The sequence below is a fragment of the Talpa occidentalis genome, unplaced genomic scaffold, assembly GCF_014898055.3.
Source record: "Talpa occidentalis isolate TD23 unplaced genomic scaffold, MPIMG_talOcc4v2.1 talOcc4.10, whole genome shotgun sequence".
NCBI classification, from domain to species: domain Eukaryota; kingdom Metazoa; phylum Chordata; class Mammalia; order Eulipotyphla; family Talpidae; genus Talpa; species Talpa occidentalis.
This window is the reverse complement of record NW_023600993.1, coordinates 46,297,735-46,320,753: the sequence shown is the minus strand read 5'-3', so window position 1 is coordinate 46,320,753 and position 23,019 is coordinate 46,297,735. Positions and strand designations below refer to the sequence as shown.

The following is a 23,019-nucleotide window of genomic DNA, read 5'->3' as shown; positions in this document are numbered from 1 at the left end:
TTGTTTTGGGGCTAGGCCACTCTGTAAACTGTCTTCCCTTTGACCTTGTGGGTAAAAGTGAACTGAACCTGTTCTGGCCATAGATTTGGGACAGGAAGTCCACGGACAGTGGAGGTGAAAGGCAGGAAGACAGATAGAGGGACTGGTGATGTGAAACCATGAGGGTGATTGACAGTCCTGCTCTCACCTGTGCCTTACCACACAGTTGCCCCTCTGGGTACCAGCTCATGATAGGTGGGCTTCACTGTACAACACACATCAGAAAGCCTTGGCATAGATCCCCTGGAGTAGTTGGAAAATACATACATTGCCCAGAATTGCTAAGACCATCCGGTAGGTTGGTAGTTTTCAGACCCCAATCAGACCAAGGTGCTCCCTTTTCAGTAAGAGGCTTATCACAGAAGGGGTTCCTCCTAGGACCCTCAGTAGCACGTGGACACTGGAGGGCATGTGCTCCTGGACCTGCCTCAGACCTATCAAATCAGACTTCTTTCCAGGCATCTCCATGTCATATATATGTGTATATATCATATGTACACATATGTACATACATTACATGTGTATATATTCTATGTGTATGTACACATACACATGTATACACATACATTTATATGTAAGTCCCCATGACTAGAATCACTACTGTATCATGAATTTCATGATTATTTGTCTCTTAAGTCGTTGACACCTCTTTTTTTTCATCTTTCCATCACCTCAAATTATTGAGCTGAGCACCTACATCATATGTTGATAAATACTAGAAATGAACTTAAGGAGTTCAGGAATGTGTGGTTTCCAAACTTGTGTCTTTGGAACCCTTGGAACCTTTGGCTCATGAAAATGCCTGGCGTTTGGGGAGAAGGTTGAGTTTGAGAGATGCTGGGCTCAGGGCGTCCTATCATATCAGCTTGTGAGGCTCTGTTTTGTATATTGAGTTTCCTCATGTTTGCAAAAATTATTTTCCTCATTAAAAAAAGGCAGTTAAGAGAGAAGGAAAGGAAAATAAAAAAGAAGCAGACTTAATGATGTGTATAATCCCATCCAGTTCTAGAATTCTGCAATGTATGACTTGAACTTGTCAGAATCATGTTTTCAAGAAGATCCCTTTTTACCTTCATCCTATCACTTCTCACACAAAGCAAGACATTACGATTCAGGGTTCAGTATTGTAAATAACCTGTCAGCATCTCAAAGATGAGACTCTCACCACCACACACCCGATCTGTAATGCATTCTTTCACATTGTGGTATGTAAGTTAATCAGCAAAAATTGTTAAGTCCCTCTCCACAGGGTCTGGTCACTGCCGCAGATGACCAGAGTACTTAGAGATAGTTAGCCAGAGAGCCACCCCTGCCGCTATTGTGTATTCCATGGCAGAGCAGTTGTGGCTTCAGAACATGATAGTGAATGAATGAATAGCTGCAACTTCGAGGTGGGGGCACAGGGCTTGTTGCTGGGTAGAGGGGAGGAATCAGGGGGATGCAGCATCTCGGCTCTGAATCATGCCTTACTCCTTGGAGACCTGTCATTCACAAACCCAATTATGTGCAGGTAGAATGTCAGCTCTGACAGCATGAAACCATTGCATCCCTTTTGTGGTTGGGTTTTTATTTTTTTTAATGAAATCCTGCTTTACTAGCAGGTTCTATTTTCATAAATGTCTATTATTTAAAAAAAAAAAAAGCCCAATCATACATTTTTCCCCACACAGTCTTGAAAGGCTTTAATCAGTGTACTGAAGAGAGCTGTTGTACGTCACTGGGTTTATTTTGTCAGGAGGGGGAGAGAGACATGAAGACCAAGAGAAGTCCTCTTGGTTTTACCCCCAACCCTCTGATTCTTTCTGAACATCTGGATCTTGGGGTCCCTATTTGTAAGCAGAGGTTATTAAATTAGTATTTCCAGCAGTTGGAGTAACTCAAAGGTTGAAAATTCCCTGCAAATAAAAATACCTTGCCGCAGGAGCACCTGTTAATTATAAATAAGGAGTGGAAGGCAAGCAGCTAGGGAAAATACAGACGGCTCTCTGGCTTCAATATAATACTTTTGATTTCTTTCCCCTTTCTGCTCCTTGGTTTTGATTTTTCTGAAAATATTTGTTTTCAGGGTCAAGGGCAGTTTGTAGTTGAAAACAGGTGTGTCTTTTAGAGACAGTTGTTTGGATTAGATAGATGTGACTTTGAATCTGTTCTGCTTGCCTGCTTTGAAGGTGTTGCTTAACCTCTCTGAGCCTTTGTTTTCTTCTCTGGAAAATGGGGTGAAGTTCCTTTATTGGATGACTGGATGCAAATCTGAACTTGAATTCTTAAGCTCTAAGGAAGTCAAATGCTGTACGTACTGCCCAGGTTTGCCCCACTCAAACCTGGGCCCCCTTATCTTGCTTTACTTCCCTGACTTTCTGGAGATCTCAGCACCTTTAATGCACTGCATGATCGAATTCTTATGTTTCTTGTTTATTGTATGTTTCTTCTTCGATAACATAGGTTCCATAAGGAAAGAGTCCTTTGTCTTGAGTAGGTATGCCAAGAGCCTAGAACAGTGGCTGGCACACAGTAAGTCATTTGTCAAATGACTAAATTGGGTCCTAGCCATATTTCCTTTCTCTATTTTGTTCTTCCTTCTATCCATTGACACTCTTTCTGGATTTGGCTCTGTAATTCTGTAATTTGCTTCTCTCTTGTCTATTTCCTTTGCTTGGAGCTTCAGTTCATTAGATCATGTCCATTCAGCATTAAATATTATGTTCCTCCTTGCATTGCTAAGTAAGTGAGTTTCTTTGATGAATATTCTGGAGACTGAATAAAAATTCCTCTGCATTTTGTTTTAAAAGCATGGCTTTCTAGTAAAAGCCACTAGTCATCAAAGAGCTTCCTTAATTTGCTTAAGCACATTGAAACATTTTTCCCCTTAAGTCATAAATAGGCATAAAAAAAATTCTGAAAGGAAAAAAAAAAACCCTGACTGCTTCCCAACACCCCTGACTTCTGTACAGTAGCTGACTAACTAAAGAGTTACTGTTAAAATGAATTCTGACTATTTTTATTAGCCGCAGTCAAGGTTTGGATGAACATCTTTGAGTTTGGAGATGCAAACCAGATCTGAATGCACATTCATTCTGTGTATATTTTCAATTTGATGAAAAGCAGGAAGTGGGAGAATCTGACAAGTATAACATGGCTGGATTAAGCTGATTTTGTTTCTTCCAGTACATATTGGTGTCAAAATTCCAGCACAAGACATTAATAGGATAAGGAGAAAACCCAACTGATTATCTCAATAGTGCAGGAAAAAAACACATTTGACAATATCCAAATCCCTTTTTGACCTTAAAAAAAAAAAAACCTCAATAAACTAGCAAAGAAGGAAACCCCTCATTTTGATAAAGGACATTTTTATTTAAAAACCCACAGCTAAATAATACCTCATGGTGAAAGAGTAGATGTTTTCCCTTAAGATCAAGACTGAGATAAGGGTATCCACACTTGTCATTTCTATTCATCATTGTACTGGAGGTCCTTGCCAGGGAAATAAGGCAAGATAAAAAAGAAAACACAAGGCATCAGATTGGAAAGGAAGGCATAAAACTCTCCGTTTGTAAATGACATAATTTTTTATAGGAAATCTTTAAGAACGCATGTGTGCACACATACACCATTAGAACTAACACATGAGTTCAGCAAGATAACATGAACAAATCATCTGTGTTTCTCTACACTGACATTCTGAAAATGAAATTAAGCAAACAATTCCATTTGCAATGGCATCAGAAAGAATTGAATACTTAGGCATAAACTAAAACAAAAAAAAAGACATAACTGAAAATTACAAAATGTCTTAGAAATAATTTTAAATGAACTGAAATAAATGGAGAGACACATTTTGTTAATGGATTGCAAGACATGATATTGTTAAGATAGCAACATTCTTCAAATTGGTCTACAGACTCAACGCAATTGCTACCAACATCCCAGCTGGATTTTTTTGCAGAAATTGACAAGCCAATCCTAAACTTCATATTTTATGATACAAAAATCAGGGGCTCAGTCAAAACAATTTTACAAAAAGTTGGAGGACTCAAATGTCACAATTTCAGTACTTGTGATTCTTACATTTATGATCAGTTGATTTTTCACAAGGGATCTGAGACAATTCAATGGGGAAAGAGTATTACATTTCAGCAAATGGTACTGGGTACTACTGGTTACCACTGGTAATTAGATAGTCAGAATGAGTTGACTCCTAGCTCATGCCATATACAAAAACTTTCTCAAAATATCTATAGACCCAAATATAAGATCTAAAACCATAAAACTCAAATGAAAATATAGGAGTAAATACTTTTGATCTTTATCAGACTATAGTTTCTCACATATGATTAGAACACAAGCAATAACAGAAAACTATAAATTGTTCTCCATCAAAATTAAAAACTCTTGTGCTTTCATGAAGATCATCAACAATATGAAGAAAATCCACTGAAGAGAGAAGTTTCTTGCAAATCATATATCTGATAAAGGACTTGAGTCCAGAAATTGCATAAATAATGCTTATGATTCAACAATAGAAACACACTTGACAATTAAGAATGGAAGAGAGATTTAGATAGACAGTTATCTAAAGAAGACCTATATTAAGCATATATTGATAAAAAGATGCTCAACATTATTAGCCATTAAGGAAGTATAAATCAGAATCACAACAAGGTATCACTTCATCCCTTCCAGGATGGCAGCAATCAAAAAGATGATAACAAATATAGCAAGGATGTGGAGAAAAAGGAGCACTCTTTCAGCAATGATGAGAATGTAAATGGTTCAGATATTTTGGAAAAACAGTTGGACAGTTGTTCACCAAGTTAATGTTAATGTTATGACCCAGCAATTCCATTCCAAGGTTTATACCCAAGAGAACTGAAAACATATGTCTTTGTAAAACACTCATACATAAATACTCAGAGCAGCATTATTCACTAAGGTAAAAAAAAAAAAATGGAAGCAATCCAAAAGTTAACCAACTGATGAATGAATAAACAGAATGTAGTATATCTATACAATGAAATAATATAACAAAATAAAAAAGAATGAAAGATTGCCACATGATGCACCACAGATTATCCTTGAAAATACCATGCTGTGTGAAGAAGCCATTTCAAAAGACTACATATTGTAGGAGTCCATTTAGATGAAACTTCCAGGAAAATGTAAGACTGAGAAACCATAGAGACAGAAAATAGATTAATGGTTGTCAGGGCCTGAGGGGAGGGAATGTGGGATGTTGCTGTTAATACATGAGGCGCATCTTTGGGAGGTGATGAATATCTTCTAAAATTAGATAGTGGTGATGGTTTCACAACTCTGTGACTATACTAAAAGTTAGTGAAATGTGCAGTTTAAAATGGTGAATTTTATGGTATGTGAGTTGTATCAGAACAAAGCTGTTATCAAAACCTTTAGGCACATGTGGGGGTTAGAATTCTGGGCTGTTTCACCCTCTTTGTAAGGTGCTTCTGAAACTAATCATAAAGATCAGAGTCCACACAGAACACATTATTTTCTTAAAATTTTCATCCTCTGTTTTTTTCTTCTCTTTTTATTTCAGCAGAGGAAGCTAGATGCTTTTGTGTGGCTGACATCAAACTTTTTATTGCTTCATCATTTTTGTAGCCATGGAAAAGGGAACAGATGGTAACCTTAAAAGAGAAATGTTCAATTTGGGGGAGAGGTTTTTATCTTTGGCTGCTACTCTTTGAAATAATTCACTTGCATGATCCATATATATATATGACTACCTACGTAAGGCAAAATTTGGTTTCCGATTAGAATTTTAAACCTATGGGGATCTATAGTGGAGGTGAAATGTCTTCCCCATGAGATCATAGTTTCAGATTTGTTTGGTGTGAAAAATATTTCTCTATTCTTCTTGTTCACTTACAGTCTTTCTAAAAATGACTTCCATTTTCCAAGGCCAAGGAAACTTTTGTAAAAGCAGTGTTTTGTCAGTATTTGTTGACTCTCCTGGTATTATATCTGGTCAGCGTATGTGTTATCTGACTACTGTTAATTATTATTGCTACTATTCAAGGGAATTGTGGCCATGGTACATATCCAGTGTTGTAACTAGTAGAGATTTTTGGACAGTTCTTTTGGGATGTTGATTTAAAAGCAAAGGTTGGGGGCCGGGGAAAGGAGGGATCGGGGTCACAATAAGGGGGTTGTAATTGTATGGGGAATATAAAAATAAAATTTAAATAAAAAAATAAAAGCAAAGATTGGGATCCATGTTTAAACCTCCTTAGCATGCTTACCTGGTGGCCTCTGACCTTTCGCAACATTTCCACATGTACAGTGCCACGCCTCCTGCAGAGACTGGCAGCCTGTGCGACGCTCATGTGGATGCTTTGCCAAATGCCAGTTGCCAAGGAATGTGTTTACGGTTTGGGAACCAAGGGCAGGCCAATTGAAGAAATGGTTTCTTTTTCCTTCCTTTTCACCTGCTGCCTTTACTGCTTGCAGGAAGATCTGCCTGCATTGCAAGTGCCCTCAGGAGGAGCACATGGTGACAGTGATGCCCCTGGAGATGGAGAAGACTGTCAGCAAACTCATGTTTGACTTCCAGAGGAACTCGACCTCGGACGACGACTCGGGCTGTGCCTTGGAGGAATATGCCTGGGTTCCGCCAGGTCTGAAGCCTGAACAGGTACATTTCTTGACTTGAGAGCAGTTGTGGTTTTCCTTTATCTTGCCCGTCCTCCCTCATTCCTGATCAGAAGGAAGGGCTGGCTTTGCTGATTGAGAGAGGGGTTGGGGCCAAATGGGTCGACATGGCAGGGATCCAGTGAAAAATGAGGAAGAGTAGTAAGACTGAACCTGTATGCCTCATTCATAACAAATGCTAATTGACACTGTATTGCAATTATTGGCTGTTAGCAGGAAATTATCTAGAAACTTCTCGTAAATGTTGGCTTTGAAACATTAAATAGTGAAACTTTATTTCTGGAGGGAGAGGAGGAATCTGGTGGCCATGAATCTTCATGTTAAGATTTCTTGTAAAGGCGGGTTGAGGAACTATGAATTCACCTTATTCTTCCCAGTGATATATGTTGTGCTTAAGTATTAAATTTGGCCTTTCTTTTCAAGGAAAGACATTGGCATTTCCTGAAGTTTTTGGTACTGTCCACAGGCTGTAAATATTATTGGCTCTATTAGATCAACTTGGTTTCTTTCTGTGTCACTGCTTTTTTCTCAGTGATGTATACAACCTCAGCTTTACATTTCTTGGTACTTGGAATTTTCTCTGCTACCAGCCTCGTGTTGGTGTAGAAGCTCTGTAAGTGGATATTTTCATGATCTTCCCTGTGTATCTTTAAGAAACATATTTATCAGAATCTTAACTATCCAGTCATTATTCTCCTCCTCTGACACATACAATTTCTTTCTTCAGAGATGCAAATGCCTGACAGACATCTTGAAGCTTGTCTTCAAGGCCTGGATATTTTAAGTCAGGGATTTTAGATGGGATATAATGTTTTAGAAAAAATTATTTATAATTAAGGAAGACCCAAAAAGTCGCCAACCACTGATCTCTCTCCTTAGTCATTTCTCATTTTCTTCTCTCAATATTAAGTTTGCCAACTGGGAGGTGAAATCAAGATAACAAGCAGGATTTGTTTAGTCAGCAAAGTATTATTTAAATTTTCAAAGTAGTTACTAATACTTAAAAATGAGATTGGTTTTTGGAAGTTCCTATTTGTGTCTTGAAAAATCGAGGTATGCTGGCCTTTGAGTTGAGTACTCATCATTCTTTTTAGATAGTATGAACTCTCCGAATCACCCTAGTCTCCACTCGATCCTTTGTTGTTACCATATTAAATCCTACAGGTACTTCTATTTTGATCTTCTTTCTGATTATTACTACAGAAAAAATTATCATAGAATAGAAACATTTATAGAATATAATCTCTATGAGAACTGAAGGGAGTTCTTTGTTGGGATATTAACTGGAAGAAATAAGAGTATTTACTCTCAGTTTGTTAGGCTGAGGTTCTAACTACTTTCTTTGTTTAGTAAAGATTATATTATTAAAGAATAAGAGAGATTGAGTTTGCCTGGAAACTCAGATGAGGTGGCAAGTGACTGAATGTCTTTGTCTGACATCGCCATTCTACTGCTAGTGCTTGAACAGTGAGTTTTCACACCTGGAACATCTGTTAGCTTGTTTCATTTTCTTGCTAACCTCATTTCCAGAAGCTTCTAACAAACCCTTCTTTCTTTTGTTCACATTTTTTCCTGTTAAATTGGATCCTGAATTCTCCAAAGTAAAGCTGTTTTCAGTTCCTTTCTTAAGATTCTCCCTAAGACCATTTAACATCTTTCTCTGATGTTCAGATTCAGGAAAAAAAAATGCTTTTGGCCCCAGAGAACAAACAATTGCTGAAGGTAGGGCCTTGGTTAAATTCACCAATTCCAAGAATGAGTGAGTGCTTGATAATATCTTTGAAGGCCACTTGACTCATCTGAAATGAATGCCTTTGGGAAACATAAAACAACTTTCTCTGATTTGTTTTGGGGAAAAAAAAGATTAATGCTATTAAACAAGTAGTTTGAATTATGTCAGATGAAAGGATATGCTCATCTCTTCTAATTCTCTTGTTCTGCGGATGGTTTTCTCTATTCCCTACACTAACTCAAACCTCTATGGCACAGATGATTAGAAAGGGAAATTGTACTCGAGAGAGAGAATATCTCTTCAAGCTATTTGGGGAACTCTCTATTTGCTTAATAAAATATGAGTCTATATATGTATATATATATATGTGTATATATATATATATATATATATATTAAAGGTGTTTGAAGGGAATATATTACATGAAACAAATGGACTTCAAATCTTTTAACTAAAGAGATATTTTGAAGTCTGTTACTTGTGGAACTGTTTATGGGTTTGAAGATTTTTGAAAAGCTATCTGGTGTAATCTAAGATTAGAGAGTATTCAGTACCCTGACTGCCTTTCACTAATAAAAATTCTGATATTTAATAACATGTTACCTGTCTCTGATTTGAGAAAAACCATTTTCTATCAAGAAATTACAGTGAACCATTAAAATGCTTTGTGCTGGAGGCAAAATACTAAAGACTGGTTAGGGTTGAAAGTAATGTGCTTTCATTTTTGTTAGGAACCTTTCATTTCACAACTTGATCATGGGGTTGGCAATGTACCTTCAGGTGACACTCTTATTATTCTATTTCTTCTGAGAAATGCCTTCAATTAAATATAATACAAACATCAGTCATCCCCCAATTAAGGAGGTAATCTCGAATATGCACATCTAATTCCATGAAAATCTACTAGCTATAAAACTCAACCTTCTTAAAATAGTGTGGAAAATGCCAAATATCACAGATGATGCCAGAATGGAAAGGCATTTGTCTTGTGATTTTTAATGACTGGACTGGAAACTAATCAGATTGTTTGCTTGCTTCATCTCTGCTCACTCCCAGTGAGATGTTTCTTGTCAACAAGAGAGTCCTGTAGTAGCAGAACAGAGAGCTGGAGTCAGAATGCCCTGACTGATGAACAACTGATGTCATCTGTAGGGTTTCATGTTCTCTTCAAATTCGAATAGTTCTCTCTCCTAGAAACTCTGTAGTGATACACTTACACTAGGTAATTCTCCAGGAAGAATATGGGGATTTTTTTAAGAAACTATACAAAAGGTAAATGATGAACAGGGTTTCTTGGCCTATTTACTGTTGACATTGTTAATTCTTTGTTGTGGGGCTGTCCTGCACACTGTAGAATGATGAACAGCACCTGTTAGACTCTACCTAGTAGATGCCAATAGTACACATCATCCCCTTCCCTGATATTGGGGTGACCAGATATGTCCCCACACATTGGGCAATGTTCTGGCAGGGTTGGGCTCCCTGGATGAGAACCAGTGGGTGTAAGTGATATTAAAACCTCAGGATATATCAGCAAGATTCTGGCCCCATTAAGACAAAGAGAAGATGTAAATCAGCAAACATTTGTTTGAGCACCTACCCTATCCCAGTGTTGGTACTATAGCTAGCTCTCTTTGGAATTATATGGCAGGATGAAAATGTGATGTGGTGTTGGCATGCTGCATGATCAGAGTCCAGTGCTCTGGGTGGGGGTCAACCTCAACCCTCTGTAGGTCAAACCAAGAATTGGAGTAGTGAGAGGAGCTGGTGGTGGAAGGGTCACCTTTTGTTTTCAGAACAGAAATTGCTTTTGCCTCTTATAAAAGGAAGTTTTGCTAATTGAAATGGAAAAGAAAATATGAACAAGCAAATAAAAATCACTTATAATCCCACCAACCAACTAAGGAATGTTGTTTTCCAACCATTTTTTTTGCATCCTTGTGACAAGTATTTATGTATATAGGAGTATATTTCTGTTTTGTTTTAGACAAAAATGTGTTGGTGTCATCCATTTACCCTTTTATTCACTTCGGAATGTGTATGTGGGTGTGTACATAGTGGGAATGGGTTCCCCATTGTGTTTGTTTTTTTATTTATTTCTATTTAAAGATTATTTATTTATACAAGCACTGGGTATAGTCAGAAGTGCAGGAGGGTGAGAGAATTCACCAGAACCAGAGTGGGGAACAGAACAGGCAGACTGACGAAATACACTGCTGAGGGGAGCAGCGGGTATGGCAGGAGAGGTCTGTGCACCATGTGAGGCTGCGGACAGCTTTGCAACCCAGTGCTCAACCACTGTGCCACCAGGAAGGCTCAGTTTCTTTTTTTAATTATTTATTTATTTATGTGTACAAGGGCTCAGGTGCAGGCCAGAGATGTGGGGGGTCAGAGGATTTACCAGAGACAGAGTGGGGAGCAGAGCAGGTGGATATACTGAAACACACTGCTGAGGGGAGCAGTGGGCGTGATAGGAGATAGTTTGATCCCTGGCCGGGGATCAAACTCGTGGTTCAGTGGCTGCAGATAGCTTTATAGTGCTGTGTCTTAAGCCCTTCTGCCACCACGGAGGCCCCCATTGTGTTTCTGACTTACCGTGGTGACCTAGAGGTATTTGGAAATGTGTGTTTGGGAAGGGTTATTGTCGAAAAGACCTCAGGGTTCACTAGCATTTTAATGAATAGGAGCTTGAGATGCTGTACATATTGACAAATACCAGATGATCCTGCTCAAAGGAGAATTGACTCCTCCCCAATGCCGAGAGAATCATAATGGAGCAATCCTGAGCTGAAGATTTGGTTTTAAACATGCGTATTTTTGGCAACTTGATATTAAATAAGGTGGCAGCAGCAAACCATCCTCTCTACTTGCCTGTTCTCCTAAAAGAACAATTCCTGGAGGTGGAGTGGTCGTGTATAAACCACTTTTTAAAATTTGAATTTAATTTTTAATTGAGGTATAATTGACATACAGCATTAGTTTTAAGTACTAGCATAATGATTAGATATTTGTATGCTTTGCAAAATGAGCGCCACGGTAAGAATAACATCTATACCATATATAGTTACAAAATGTTTTTTCTGGTGATGAAAACTTTTTTTTGAAGGTTTATTTATTTATTTACACAAGAACCAGGGTATAGGCCAGATGCGTGGGAGGATGAGAGGATTCATCAAAGACAGAGCGGGGAACAGAACAGGCAGACTGACAAAATACACTGCTGAGGGGAGCAGCGGGCACAATAGGAGAGTTCTGTCATACCATGTGGGACCTTCGCCCGCCAGCCGGGATCGAACCAACACTACAGAGGCTGCGGGCAGCTTCACAGTGCAGTGCACAACTGCTGTGCCACCAGGGGAGGCCCACTTTTAAGATTCATTCTCTAAGCAACTTTCAAACATGCAGTGCAGTGCTATTAACTATGGTCACCATGCTGCAGGTGAGACTCCCAGGAGTTATTTATTTTATAACTGAACATTTTTACCTTTTCACCCCCTTCACCCATTTTCCCCTATGGGAATCACCACTCTGTTCTCTATATTGATGAATTTGGTTTTGAGGGGTTTTTAGATTCCACATAAAAGTGAAATCTGGCAGTATTTGTTTTTCTAACTTATTTCACTTAGTATAATATCCTCAAGGTCCATTCTTATTGTCACATATGGCAAGGTTTTGATTTTTTTTGGGGGGGTGAGTTATACTCAGTCATCTATCTATTCTCTCTGTCTATCTGTCTGTGTCTATCATCTGAAATCTCTTCATTCATTTCATCCATCCATAAACACTTAGGTTGTTTCCATATCCTGGCTACTGTAAATAATGCTGAAATGAATATTGGGGACATGTAAACATGGGAGGGTATACATGTAAACCTCTTTAAGGTTTTCATTTCTTGTGTTAAACAGCCCTCCAGAAAGGCTGTAACTGATGTCATTGGGTACATGTGGATGTGCTTTTTCTATTGGTTCTTCTATTCAGTGATCCATAAAAATCTGAAGAGGCCGTCAAATTGCTTCTCCTGCGTGAAAATCCTTTTCATTGATGTTTTCAGTACTCTAAGTGCCCGTGGAGGGTTCTCAAATATAAATGTTCCCAAATCCTCTGTCTCCAAACATTAGTAATTTTACGTTGACTTTAAGTGTGTCGTTGCACATAAGAATGGCAATTAGATATTTTTTCCAGAACATTCAACTTTCACCTCAAACTATCATGAAGAATGAAGAGTGGCTACCAGGAGTAATTGCCTAATTGTTCATTTTCAAAGCCTTCTTTTATGTGGCTAAATAGACTATCCAGTACAACCTAGAGATGGGGATGAATTAGTTGGTTTTGAACTCTGCAAGGCTAAACTACCTCTATTGGGGGTACATAAAAATTTTCATTTGGCTCTCTATTGACTATTATTCATCTTTTTGGTATTAGATTAAATGTGTGTCTTCCGTGAACTTCTCTGACCACCCCCCACTCCCAATATAGGATTTGGTTCCCAGTTACATGCTTTGTAAAAATCCCTGACATTGTCCTTGCTGGTGTTTCTCAAACTTATGGTTATATATTTATTGGTGGAATTATATGCTTAATATTTGACTCTCCCACTTTAAGATTTGGGGAACAGAGATCTTGTCTACTTTGTTCTTTAGGAACAAAGAACATGCCTGAAAACATGCCTGACACATGACAGGCACCCAACAAATATTTAAAAGACAGGAAGATGACCAGAATCCTCTGCAGAACCAGAAATGTTCAGGGTTGCCTCACATCAAAAAGATAGAATTCCAGTTGTATCCTGATCCAAATTTGGGGAGCTTGCTGGGAGCCACAGAAGGAGGAAAAAGCAGCATGCCCCAGTGGAAAAAGCCTCCCTTTGAGAGTCAGAAAATCTGGCAGCTGCCCCATCCCCTTCTGACCTCAGAAAAGTTGTCCAACTTCTAGGAACCTCAGTTTCCTCTTGATGAAAATAAGAATGAAAATGGAGAAAATTACTCAGCTTTCATCAAATACTTGCTGTGTGCACACCACCATTTTTAACTTTGCATGTGTTATCATATTTCTCATAGCAGCCATAGTTGGCAATTACTATTTCTGTCTCCATTTCAGAACTAAGTTAAGCAAGCATCAGAGAAGCTAAATAACATGCTCAAGATCGCATAAGCTAATGAGTAGCAGAAATGGATTCAATGTCAGATCACCTGACCTTGGGACCTATACTCAGGATTTTAGGCCACAGGGCTTATCTGGACCCAAGTGAGGGAGTATATAGAAGACCCCTGGTGTGTGCCTGCACACAGAAGTTGTTCAATAAAATGGTCATTTCCTAACTGCCCTTCTTGTGAAATTGTAGTGACACTACTTACTGTTTCCTTGAGTGGGTAACGAGAGCAGGAAGAAGGAACATTTGGCTTTCTGGGACTGAGGAAGGCTGGGCGGGGGGTGGGGGGAATGGTTAAGCCTACAGTTAAGAGGAATCCTGGATTCCTTCTCAGCCTTCTCCAAAGCTTTTAATAAACTAATTTTGAATTCTGCCAATACGAGAGCTTGTCTCTTCTCTTCCCCAAGTTCTCTGCTCAGGGGTTGCTGTAAAAGTGCAACTTTATTCTATTGAAATTCTGCCTCTGCTGAGCCAGAGCAACTTGGACAGGGGCCCAGGCAGAGCCATCGGACTGAATTCTCTGGTGCCCCCAGCAGGCTCTGGGGCTGTATGCTAAGGATGAGCTCTGCAGCCCTCCTCCTTGGTGCCTGAGATTTCCTGCAATATCCTATCCCCAGGCTGGGAGGAGTGTGCCCCCGGGGCATTTTATGTAGGCAAAGAGTGTCTTTCCAAAAAGACAATCCCACAGACCTCCTTTTGGGCCTCAGCAGGTCAGTGTGAGGCATGACTCCCTGCTTTGGCCTCTGCCATTCAGAGCCCCTTTAGCAGCTCTTTCTAATGGCTGGGCATCTTGTCAGTGTTTTATGAGGCTGTATTCCCCCTCAGGGGAGTATAAGGATTGAATCAGAGAGTCCGCTGGTGAAGTTGGGCTTTTTTCATTCATTCACTCACACACGCACGCACACACACACACACACACACGTGTGTGTGTGTGTGTATGTGTGCACCTACTATGTGTCAGTCACTGTTCTGGGCAAAAGAGATAAAACAAACCAAGGTTCCTGATACATTGTAGTTGTAAGGAGACTGTGGGAGATATAAATTAGAAAACAAGTCAAGACTATTTGAGATTACGATTAAAAAGAAAGAACAATGACATTCAGAATAGTGACATTAACAATTAGTGAGCTCTTGCATGTGCCAGACCTCGTCCTGGGTGCTTTACAAGTTGTATCTTGTTTAATCTATATGAGGAAGAAAATGGAACAGCTTCTGTGATCATGCACATGTGCTGAAGCGTCAGAGGGATTGGCTAATTTAGATTGATTGGTCAGGCGCAGCCTCTCTGGGGAGGTGGTGTTTGAGCTGCCACTGAATGACATGAGGAAACCTGCCATACAAAGACCTGACATGTTGAGAAGTTTAAGTTTTCATTTGCATGAAGCTCAGAAGTGAAATGAGTACCCACCTTATATGTGCACAAAGAATTTGGGCAGAGCCTTGTTGGATGATCTGGAAGAAATGAATGTTGTCCACGCTTGCGCAGCTCTTGCTGAGGTATCTGTGGGCATGGCAGTAGAGGGGAGGAGAAGTCCTGTCCTGCTTACCCCAGGGAAATTGAAGGTGCCCCCATCACACATCACCTTGAAGTTTCCTGCTTGAGGTATGGCTAGAGTGACAGAAAGTCTCCATCCAGAGCTGATCAGAGCAGTACCAAGGAACCGTCCATATGTTGAATATGGATGCTTATATGCTTTCTTTTAATGTATGCCTCCTCCTTTCATCATATGCCCTGTCTTCTAAAATTGAGCATGTTGGAGGGAGACATCATTGTCTTGTTCCCTCTGTATGCTCAGTGCCTAAAATATCTGATATATATCACTCATTCAGTAAACAGATGTTACATGAATAAACAATCACATTTACTTCTATACAGAATCCCCCACTTTTCTAGTAAAATCATTTGCTTCTCATGGATGTTCAGAAACCTAATCAGGGTACCACACTAGTAAAGGGGAGAGGCACGAGTCAGGCAGTCATCTGTCCAGCTCCAGGGCCCTCTTGGGCTCTTCTGTCTGTACCCCACCCTCCTCCTTGGGGATCCACCCAGGACTTTAGAGCCAAGTAGCTCAACTTGGCATATGTCGGACAGGGAGCTGCCTGTGTCACACAAGGCTCTTTCATTCCTAGGGGAGGGGAGTTTCTCCAAATCTCAGATTGACCTTGGTGACTAAGGAATGCATCTTTCCCCATCGTCAGTTTCCCCATAACTGCAGGAAGCAGCATGGCCCTACCTTCAGAGACTTGTTTTCCCTACTGACAATCTCTGTTTACCTCTGGTGCTTCTTATTCTTTCATCCTGGCTGGGTGCCCAAGTGTTCAGACCTGGATTTTCTCTACTTCCTCCATTGGGCCCCATGTATGATATCACATAGCTGGGCACTCACAGTGACAGGCCTTGGTTCAGCTGGTGTCTGCAGTGCCAACCATCTGTCCGGACCCTGAGGCAGAGCCATGAACAAACAATACCCCTGCCCCGTGGAGCTGATGTTCTGGTGGAGGCTGCAGGCAAGTTAACAAGTGGATGAATAAGACACTTTCAGGGAATGATATATGCTGTGAAAGAAATAAAAAAGGATGAGGTTATTCAAAATCTGGGTGGGCCAACATTTTCTGTAAATAGCCAGATAATAAAGTATATTCGACTTTGGGGGACATACAGTCTTTGTCACGAATTTGGACTCTGAGGTTGTAGTCCAACATGTAGCAAAAGAGGTCATCAAAAATAAAAAAATTAATATAAAAATAAAAGAGGTCATCAATTAGAAGACTTTTGTAAGTGAATGGGTGTGGCTATTTGACAAGAAAACTTTATTTACAAAAATAGGCAGCAGGGGCTCCCCTGGTGGCGCAGGCAGTTGAGCACAGTGCTGTGAAGTTGTCCACAGCCTCTGCAGTGCTGGTTCGATCCCCGCCAGCCTCAGAGCAACCCATATGGTGAGCAGACCTCTCCTGTCTTGCCTGCTGCTCCCCTCAGCAGTGTATTTCATCAGTCTGCCTGTTCTGGTCCCCGCTCTGTCTCCAGTGAATCCTCTCACCCTCCTGCGCATCTATCTGGCCTGTACCCCAGTTCTTGTATGTATAAATAAATAAATAAATAAATAAATAAATAAATAAATAAATCTTTAAAAAAAAAAAAGGGCAGCAATCCTGATTTGACACACAGGACTGCTGGTCCCTAATTTATAATAGATAATCTACTATAGATGAGAAATGCCTTTTTGTGAAGGTGATAGCTGAGCTGTTCCATGGAATGGTAAGTTCTGCAGATTTAGTCCAGCCAAGTCCAGGTTTGTTCGGGGTGTATTATCACCAGCCACGTCCGTGTCTCCTGGGAACTTGTTAAAAAGCACAGATTCCTCAACCCTGCCCCGGGCCTGCTAAACCAGAAGCCCAGAGGGGATGCCCTGCACTCTTGAGGGCCTTCGGGTGTTCCTGCTGTGTGCTGTGACTGAGAACCCTGCCGTGGAGGGTGGAAACCAGTGTCGGCAACATGGAGCCACATCTTGGCTATACCACTTATTTTCTGTGAGGTTGAGTTCCCTGAGCTTTGCTTGTCTTATCTGGAAAACGAGGAGTCTTCTGCCCAATTGAAAGTAGCTTTGAATAGAAAGTAAGTATTCTCTAAAGAACTACAGAGAGGCTGAAAGCTGACAGTTCCCCATCAGATGGTAGCTGCTCTTAGTACCAGGCTTTTCAAGGCACTGAAGTGGCTCTTCCCATGGAAGATACAGAGAGTGATGCCCAGAAGCGACCCCTGGCCTCCCTGCATCCTGCCTCTGCCTGACGTCCCCTGAAAATGGCCTAAATACCCGGCTCTTTGTCAAAGAATGCAAGACACTTTTAAAAATCTTTCCATGGTCTTGCTTCCTCAACCTGCATCAGAAGATGTTCTGGTCCCTGTAACTATGGGATTATGAATTCTACAGCTGTGACTCACCACTGGGCTGGGGCCAGTGCCAGCGCCCAGCTTTCCCATTCACTTTCAGGCTATTGACACTTTGCTCTTTTTGTGTGAGAAGCTATTTATACCAAGAGGGACAGGCTGGCAGATGTGGGGGGAGGGGAAGAGGAATGACAAAATACTTCATCTCTCTAGGCCTGCTGCGTGGTTCTGGTCCTTAGGGAGAGAGTGCGAACTCTAATGGCCCCTCTAAAAACCCCACAAAAACTATCATTAGACTCACCAGCCATTTGCAATGTCGTCTTCATTTCATTACTGCATCAGCACATGCTGAGCTCAAAATGGAATTTCATGGCTGCAGCTAGACACATGCCCTCTGCCTGGATTAAATTCTTCCTAAACTGCGTCTCCTGTGCTAGCTTCACTTCACTCCCCCCAGTGTTTTCAGTGCAATGTGAAAGAGGAGTAGGGCAGGGTGGTAATGAGGAGATAGGCGAGGCCCCGAAGCTGTCTCCTGAACTGTTCTCGGGAAACCATCACCTGAATGGTGTGCTGTGTTTATCTTGGCTCCAGAAATGCACTGACATCACCCACTGGCAATGGGAAGTATGCCTGTGTGTGCAGCATTCAATAAAACTGCCTGTTAATGAACTTGTTTTTAACAGAGCTGTCAGAGACAGGACTAGAACCTGGTTCCCAAGCTTCAGAGCCTCTGCCAAGATGAAGTCAGCAGCAGCATGACCAGATTTCCTCAGCAGGGCCGAGTCAAGGCTCAAGTGCAGAGTGGGAGGCCCAGGGAAGCCAAGGCTCATTTGCTAAGTCAGGAAGGGGGGCCTGAGATTGGAGTTCCCAGATTCTAAGACAAATGACTCCCACTGTCATTTGTCACACATTTACGGTTAATGTGTTCTGGGGTTCTGGAGATTGTGAATGGGACTCAGGACTTGGACTTAGTGAAGGAGTTCCCAGCTGCACACTCTTTCTCCTGACTGAGCAGCCTACCCTGGGGCCTGGTATGACAGTTGATTTACTATCTAGACAATCTCCTTTGCCATATGACTCATGAGATATTTTGAGTAGACTCATGGGATGGTTGGATAAATCTACCATCAAGTCAAGTAGTAACTAACTTCTTCCGTCTATCTATATACCTGTTCCATTGTTCACTCATTCGTGTATTTAGCCATTTACTCATCTGGCATTTATATACTGAATACTGATTATGTGCAAATCCTTAGTCACAGTGTGATTTCAATGACTGTTTTTTATACCCATGGAAAGCTGGGGCTTCCTAAACACTCTTCTTCCCTTTCTCTTTCCCTTTGTGCAACATGGGTTTATTCACAAGCTGAGGTAGAAAGTCCTCCTCATGAAAGAGCCACACAGACTGCAGGCTTTGTGATGGTCTCCCGAGGCTTCCGTCTTTTCAGTATCTGTCTTTCTTGAACTCACGCTGTCCAAGAGCATTAGCTTTGACACTACCGTGTCCAGATCCCAGATATGCTGCTTTAACATTGGCCAAGTCAGTCCAGCTCCATGAGCTGTTGTTTCATCATCTGAGAACTATGAATGTCTTTACTGACCTACAGCATGGCTGTGACGATGAAATGAGACAATACCATAAGGAGGTGGCTTTAAAAATGGTTGCTCTGAGTGGAGGTTCCTCAGTCTGCTAAAAGTGGAGCTTCCATATGATCCAGCAATTCCACTCCTAGGTATTTACCCAAAGGACACAAAAATATTAATTCAAAAGGACACCTGCACCCCTATGTTTATTGCACAATACTTACAATAGGTGAGCTATGGAAACAACCCAAATGCCCAAAAATAGATGACTTGATCAAGAAGATGTCGTTCATATATACAATGGAATATTACTCAGCAATCAAAAAAGATAAACCCATGCAATTTGCAGCAACATGGATGGAGCTGGAAGGGATCATGCTCAGTGAAAATAAGCCAGAAAGAAAAAGGAAAATACCGGATGGTCTCACTTATAGCAGGAATTTAGAAAACCTAAATAAGGGACCAGGAAAAAGACTAATTATAATAAAGTGAAAATCAAAATCAACAAGCAACTATAAACCAGAGACACACTACATGGGGGAGAATGGAGTAGGATCAAAATAAGGGGGTTGGGAATTGTATGGAGACTATAACCAAGATGAAAATGCATACATTGTATAAAAATATAAAACGATGTAAAAAATGTAAAATTTCTCCTAAAGAAATAAAAATGGCTGCTTTTAGATTTTTTTTTTTAATAGAGGCATGTTATTTATTTATTTATTTGTTTGTTTTGTTTATACATGCAGTGGGTACAGTCAGAAGCACGGGCGGGTGAGAGAACTCACCAGAGCCAGAGCGGGGAGCAGAGCAGGCAGAAGGACCGAAGTCCACTGCTGAGGGTAGCAGCGGGCGGCAGGAGAGGTCTGCGCGCCATGTGGGACCCTCCTCCAGCGGTCAGGGAGCAGCCGGGGATCGAACAGGCGCTGCAGAGGCAGCGGGCAGCTTCGCAACCCAGCGCTCAACCGCTGCGCCACCGGGGAGGCCCAGCTTTTAGATTTTTTTTTAAGATTTATTTATTTATACAAGCACTGGGTGCAGTCAGAACCGCAGGAGGGTGAGATAATTCGCCAGAGCCAGAGCGGGGAACAGAACAGGCAGACTGATGAAATACACTGCTGAGGGGAGCAGCGGGCGGCAGGAGTGGTCTGTGCGCCATGTGGGACCCTCGCCCTGCGGCTGGGGATCAAACCGGTGCTTCACAGGCTACGGGCAGCTTTGCAACCCAGCACTCAACCGCTGCGCCACTGGGGAGACCCTGCTTTGAGAATTCTTTTTATACCAAAAGTTGTAAACAGTTGCAAACCCAAATAGCCATCAACTGATGAATGTACAAATTATGTTATATCGACATAGTAGATTATATTATATATAGTAGACTATACTAGAATATACTCTAAGAAAAAGGAATGAATTGTTGATATATGCCACAATACGAATTAATCACAAAACCATTATTCTAAGTGAAAGGAGTCAGACCAAGAAAGTATACACTGCATGATCCTATTTATATAAAACTCTAAAAAATTTAAACTAATCTCTAGTGATGGAAAGCAGATGAGTGGATGCTTTGAGATAGGGAAGATCAAGAGGGGTGGGAGAGAGGAATGACAAGGACAGAGGAAACTTTTGAGGGTAATAGGTATGTTTACCTTCTTTTTTTTTTTTTAATATTAAATTTTATTTTTATATTCCCCCATACAATTGCAAACGCCCCATTCTGACCCAATCCTTCCCCTCCCGCCCCCCACCCCCAAAAAGTGTCTCTGGTTCATAGTTTTTTGTTGATTTTGATTTTCACTTTCTTATATTCATTTTCCTGGTCCCTTATTTAAGTTTTCTAGATTCCTGCTATGAGTGAGACCATCGGTATTTTTCTTTTTCTTTTGGCTTATTTCGCTGAGCATGATCCCTTCCAGCGCCATCCATGTTGCTGCAAATTGCATGTGTTTATCTTTTTTGAATGCTGAGTAATATTCCATGGTATATATGTACCACATCTTCTTGATCCAGTCATCTATTTTTGGGCATTTGGGTTGTTTCCAAAGCTTAGCTATTGTAAACAGTGCTGCTATAAACATAGGAGTGCAGGTGCTCTTTGGAATTGATGTTTCTGTGTCCTTTGGGTAAATACCTAGGAGTGGAATTGCTGGATCATATGGAAGCTCTATGTTTAGTAGGTCCAGAAATCTCCACACAGCTCTCCATAGTGGTTGGACCAGTTTGCACTCCCACCAACAGTGCAGAAGAGTTCCTTTTTCTCCACACCCTCGCCAGCATTTGTTGTTGCTAGTTTTTTTAATATGTGCCATTCTCACTGGTGTGAGATGGTATCTCATGGTAGTTTTGATTTGCATTTCCCTGATTACAAGTGATGTTGAACATTTTTTCATATGCCTGTTGGCCATTTGCATTTCCTCTTCAGAGAAGTTTCTTTTTAGCTCTTCTGCCCATTTTTTGACTGGATTATTTTCTTTGTTGTTGCTGAGTCTCATCAGCTCTTTGCAGATTTTTGTGATCAGTCCTTTATCATTAGTGTTGGGTGCAAAAATGTTCTCCCAGTTGGTGGGGTTTCTCTTTGTTTTTGTTATTGTCTCTTTTGCTGTGCAGAAGCTCTTTAATTTGATGTAGTCCCAGCTGTTTATCTTTCTCTTCACTATCACTGCTTTGGGTGATGTGTCTGTAAAGATGTCTTTGATGTGCAAATCCCGTAGTGTTTCGCCTATATTTCCTTCTATGTATTTTATGGTTTCAGGTCTTATGTCTAGTTCTTTAATCCATTTTGAGTTGATTTTTGTGTATGGTGTGAGGGGTATGTTTACCTTCTTGATCATGCTGATGATTGTGTGTGTGTGTGTGTGTATAGTCAAAATTTGTCAAATTGTGTAATTTAACTATATTTCAAATACTTCAGTAAAGTGATTGAATAAAGCGAGTAAAGTTGCTTTTTAGCAAACAGGAAGGCACATCCTCTGTGTCAATGGTGGGGTCTTCCTATGGTTCCACAGTTGTCTCAAGAAGTACTTTAGCCTTTTGGCCAAGTACTGTCAGAAAGGATTTCTCAGTATTAATTAATTCACATTAAAAAGATGATTTAGGACAGAAACTCATCAACATCCAGATGGATATCCCTAAAATGTCAGCTCCACAGACTGAGTCGTTTCATCATCTCTGTAAATTCCCTGGGATAGTACCTAACATGTAATTTGCACTCAATAAATAGTGGTGGTAACTTTTTTTTGCTGTGGCAATTAGAAAAACTGATTAAAACTTAATGATCAGAACTTGTGAGGGAAGCTAATTTTCCATGCAATTTCTAAACCTGCATTTCCTGAACCAAAAGGATAAATTTATGAACTATCAGGTTGGTGGCGAGGGAATCAGGATTGCTGAGTAAAGTTAGATAGCTTGTGTCCTGAACGATGCCTGACCAAAGGCGTCATTAGAGGTTAATGTTCACCTGGGCTCTGATGAAGTTCCCCAAAGGAGGAGACACTTGGCTTAACATAAGGCTTCGTACAAGTTACTGACTGTGATGCAGGACTCTTATCTTCTGAGATTGGGGCTTGCTTTTTCTCATTTATCTTTGAAAGAATACCTTTTTCTAATTTCTATAAAGGAACCAAAAATTCTAGCATCAGCCCAAGAGACTGTAAACATTAACCTAATTCAAAGACGACTTTCCTTCCTTCCTTCACTGAAATCCCGGGTTTCTGGGAAACCTTCTTTCTGACTCTTGTCAAAGCATGTTAGGACAAAGAGGTAGTGTCTCGTTCCTCAGCAGGATCCAGTGACTGATGGGGGGTGTGGGAGGGGAGAAGTGGTTTCCCAGTCTTATGGTCAAGATTGTGAATACTTTGGATCCTTGTTTGTTCTCACCTTCCTCTTCCATCATTTTGCAAATCGTTGCAAGCATCATAGTCCTAGACAAAGAAGCAAGCAGGCAAAGGGGCTGAA

At 40.7% G+C, this 23,019-nt stretch overlaps 1 protein-coding gene across 4 annotated transcripts in view; it reads left to right on the top strand.

Moving 5' to 3' along the window:
- Positions 1 to 23,019, top strand: part of PRICKLE2 (prickle planar cell polarity protein 2) — a 336,923-nt gene that overhangs the window by 239,126 nt on the left and 74,778 nt on the right. For all 4 annotated transcript variants that reach the window (XM_054695294.1, XM_054695297.1, XM_054695295.1 and 1 more), the window contains one exon: positions 6,511 to 6,694. In XM_054695294.1, the coding sequence (XP_054551269.1) occupies positions 6,511 to 6,694 (184 nt within the window). The remainder of the gene's footprint in view (positions 1 to 6,510; positions 6,695 to 23,019) is intronic.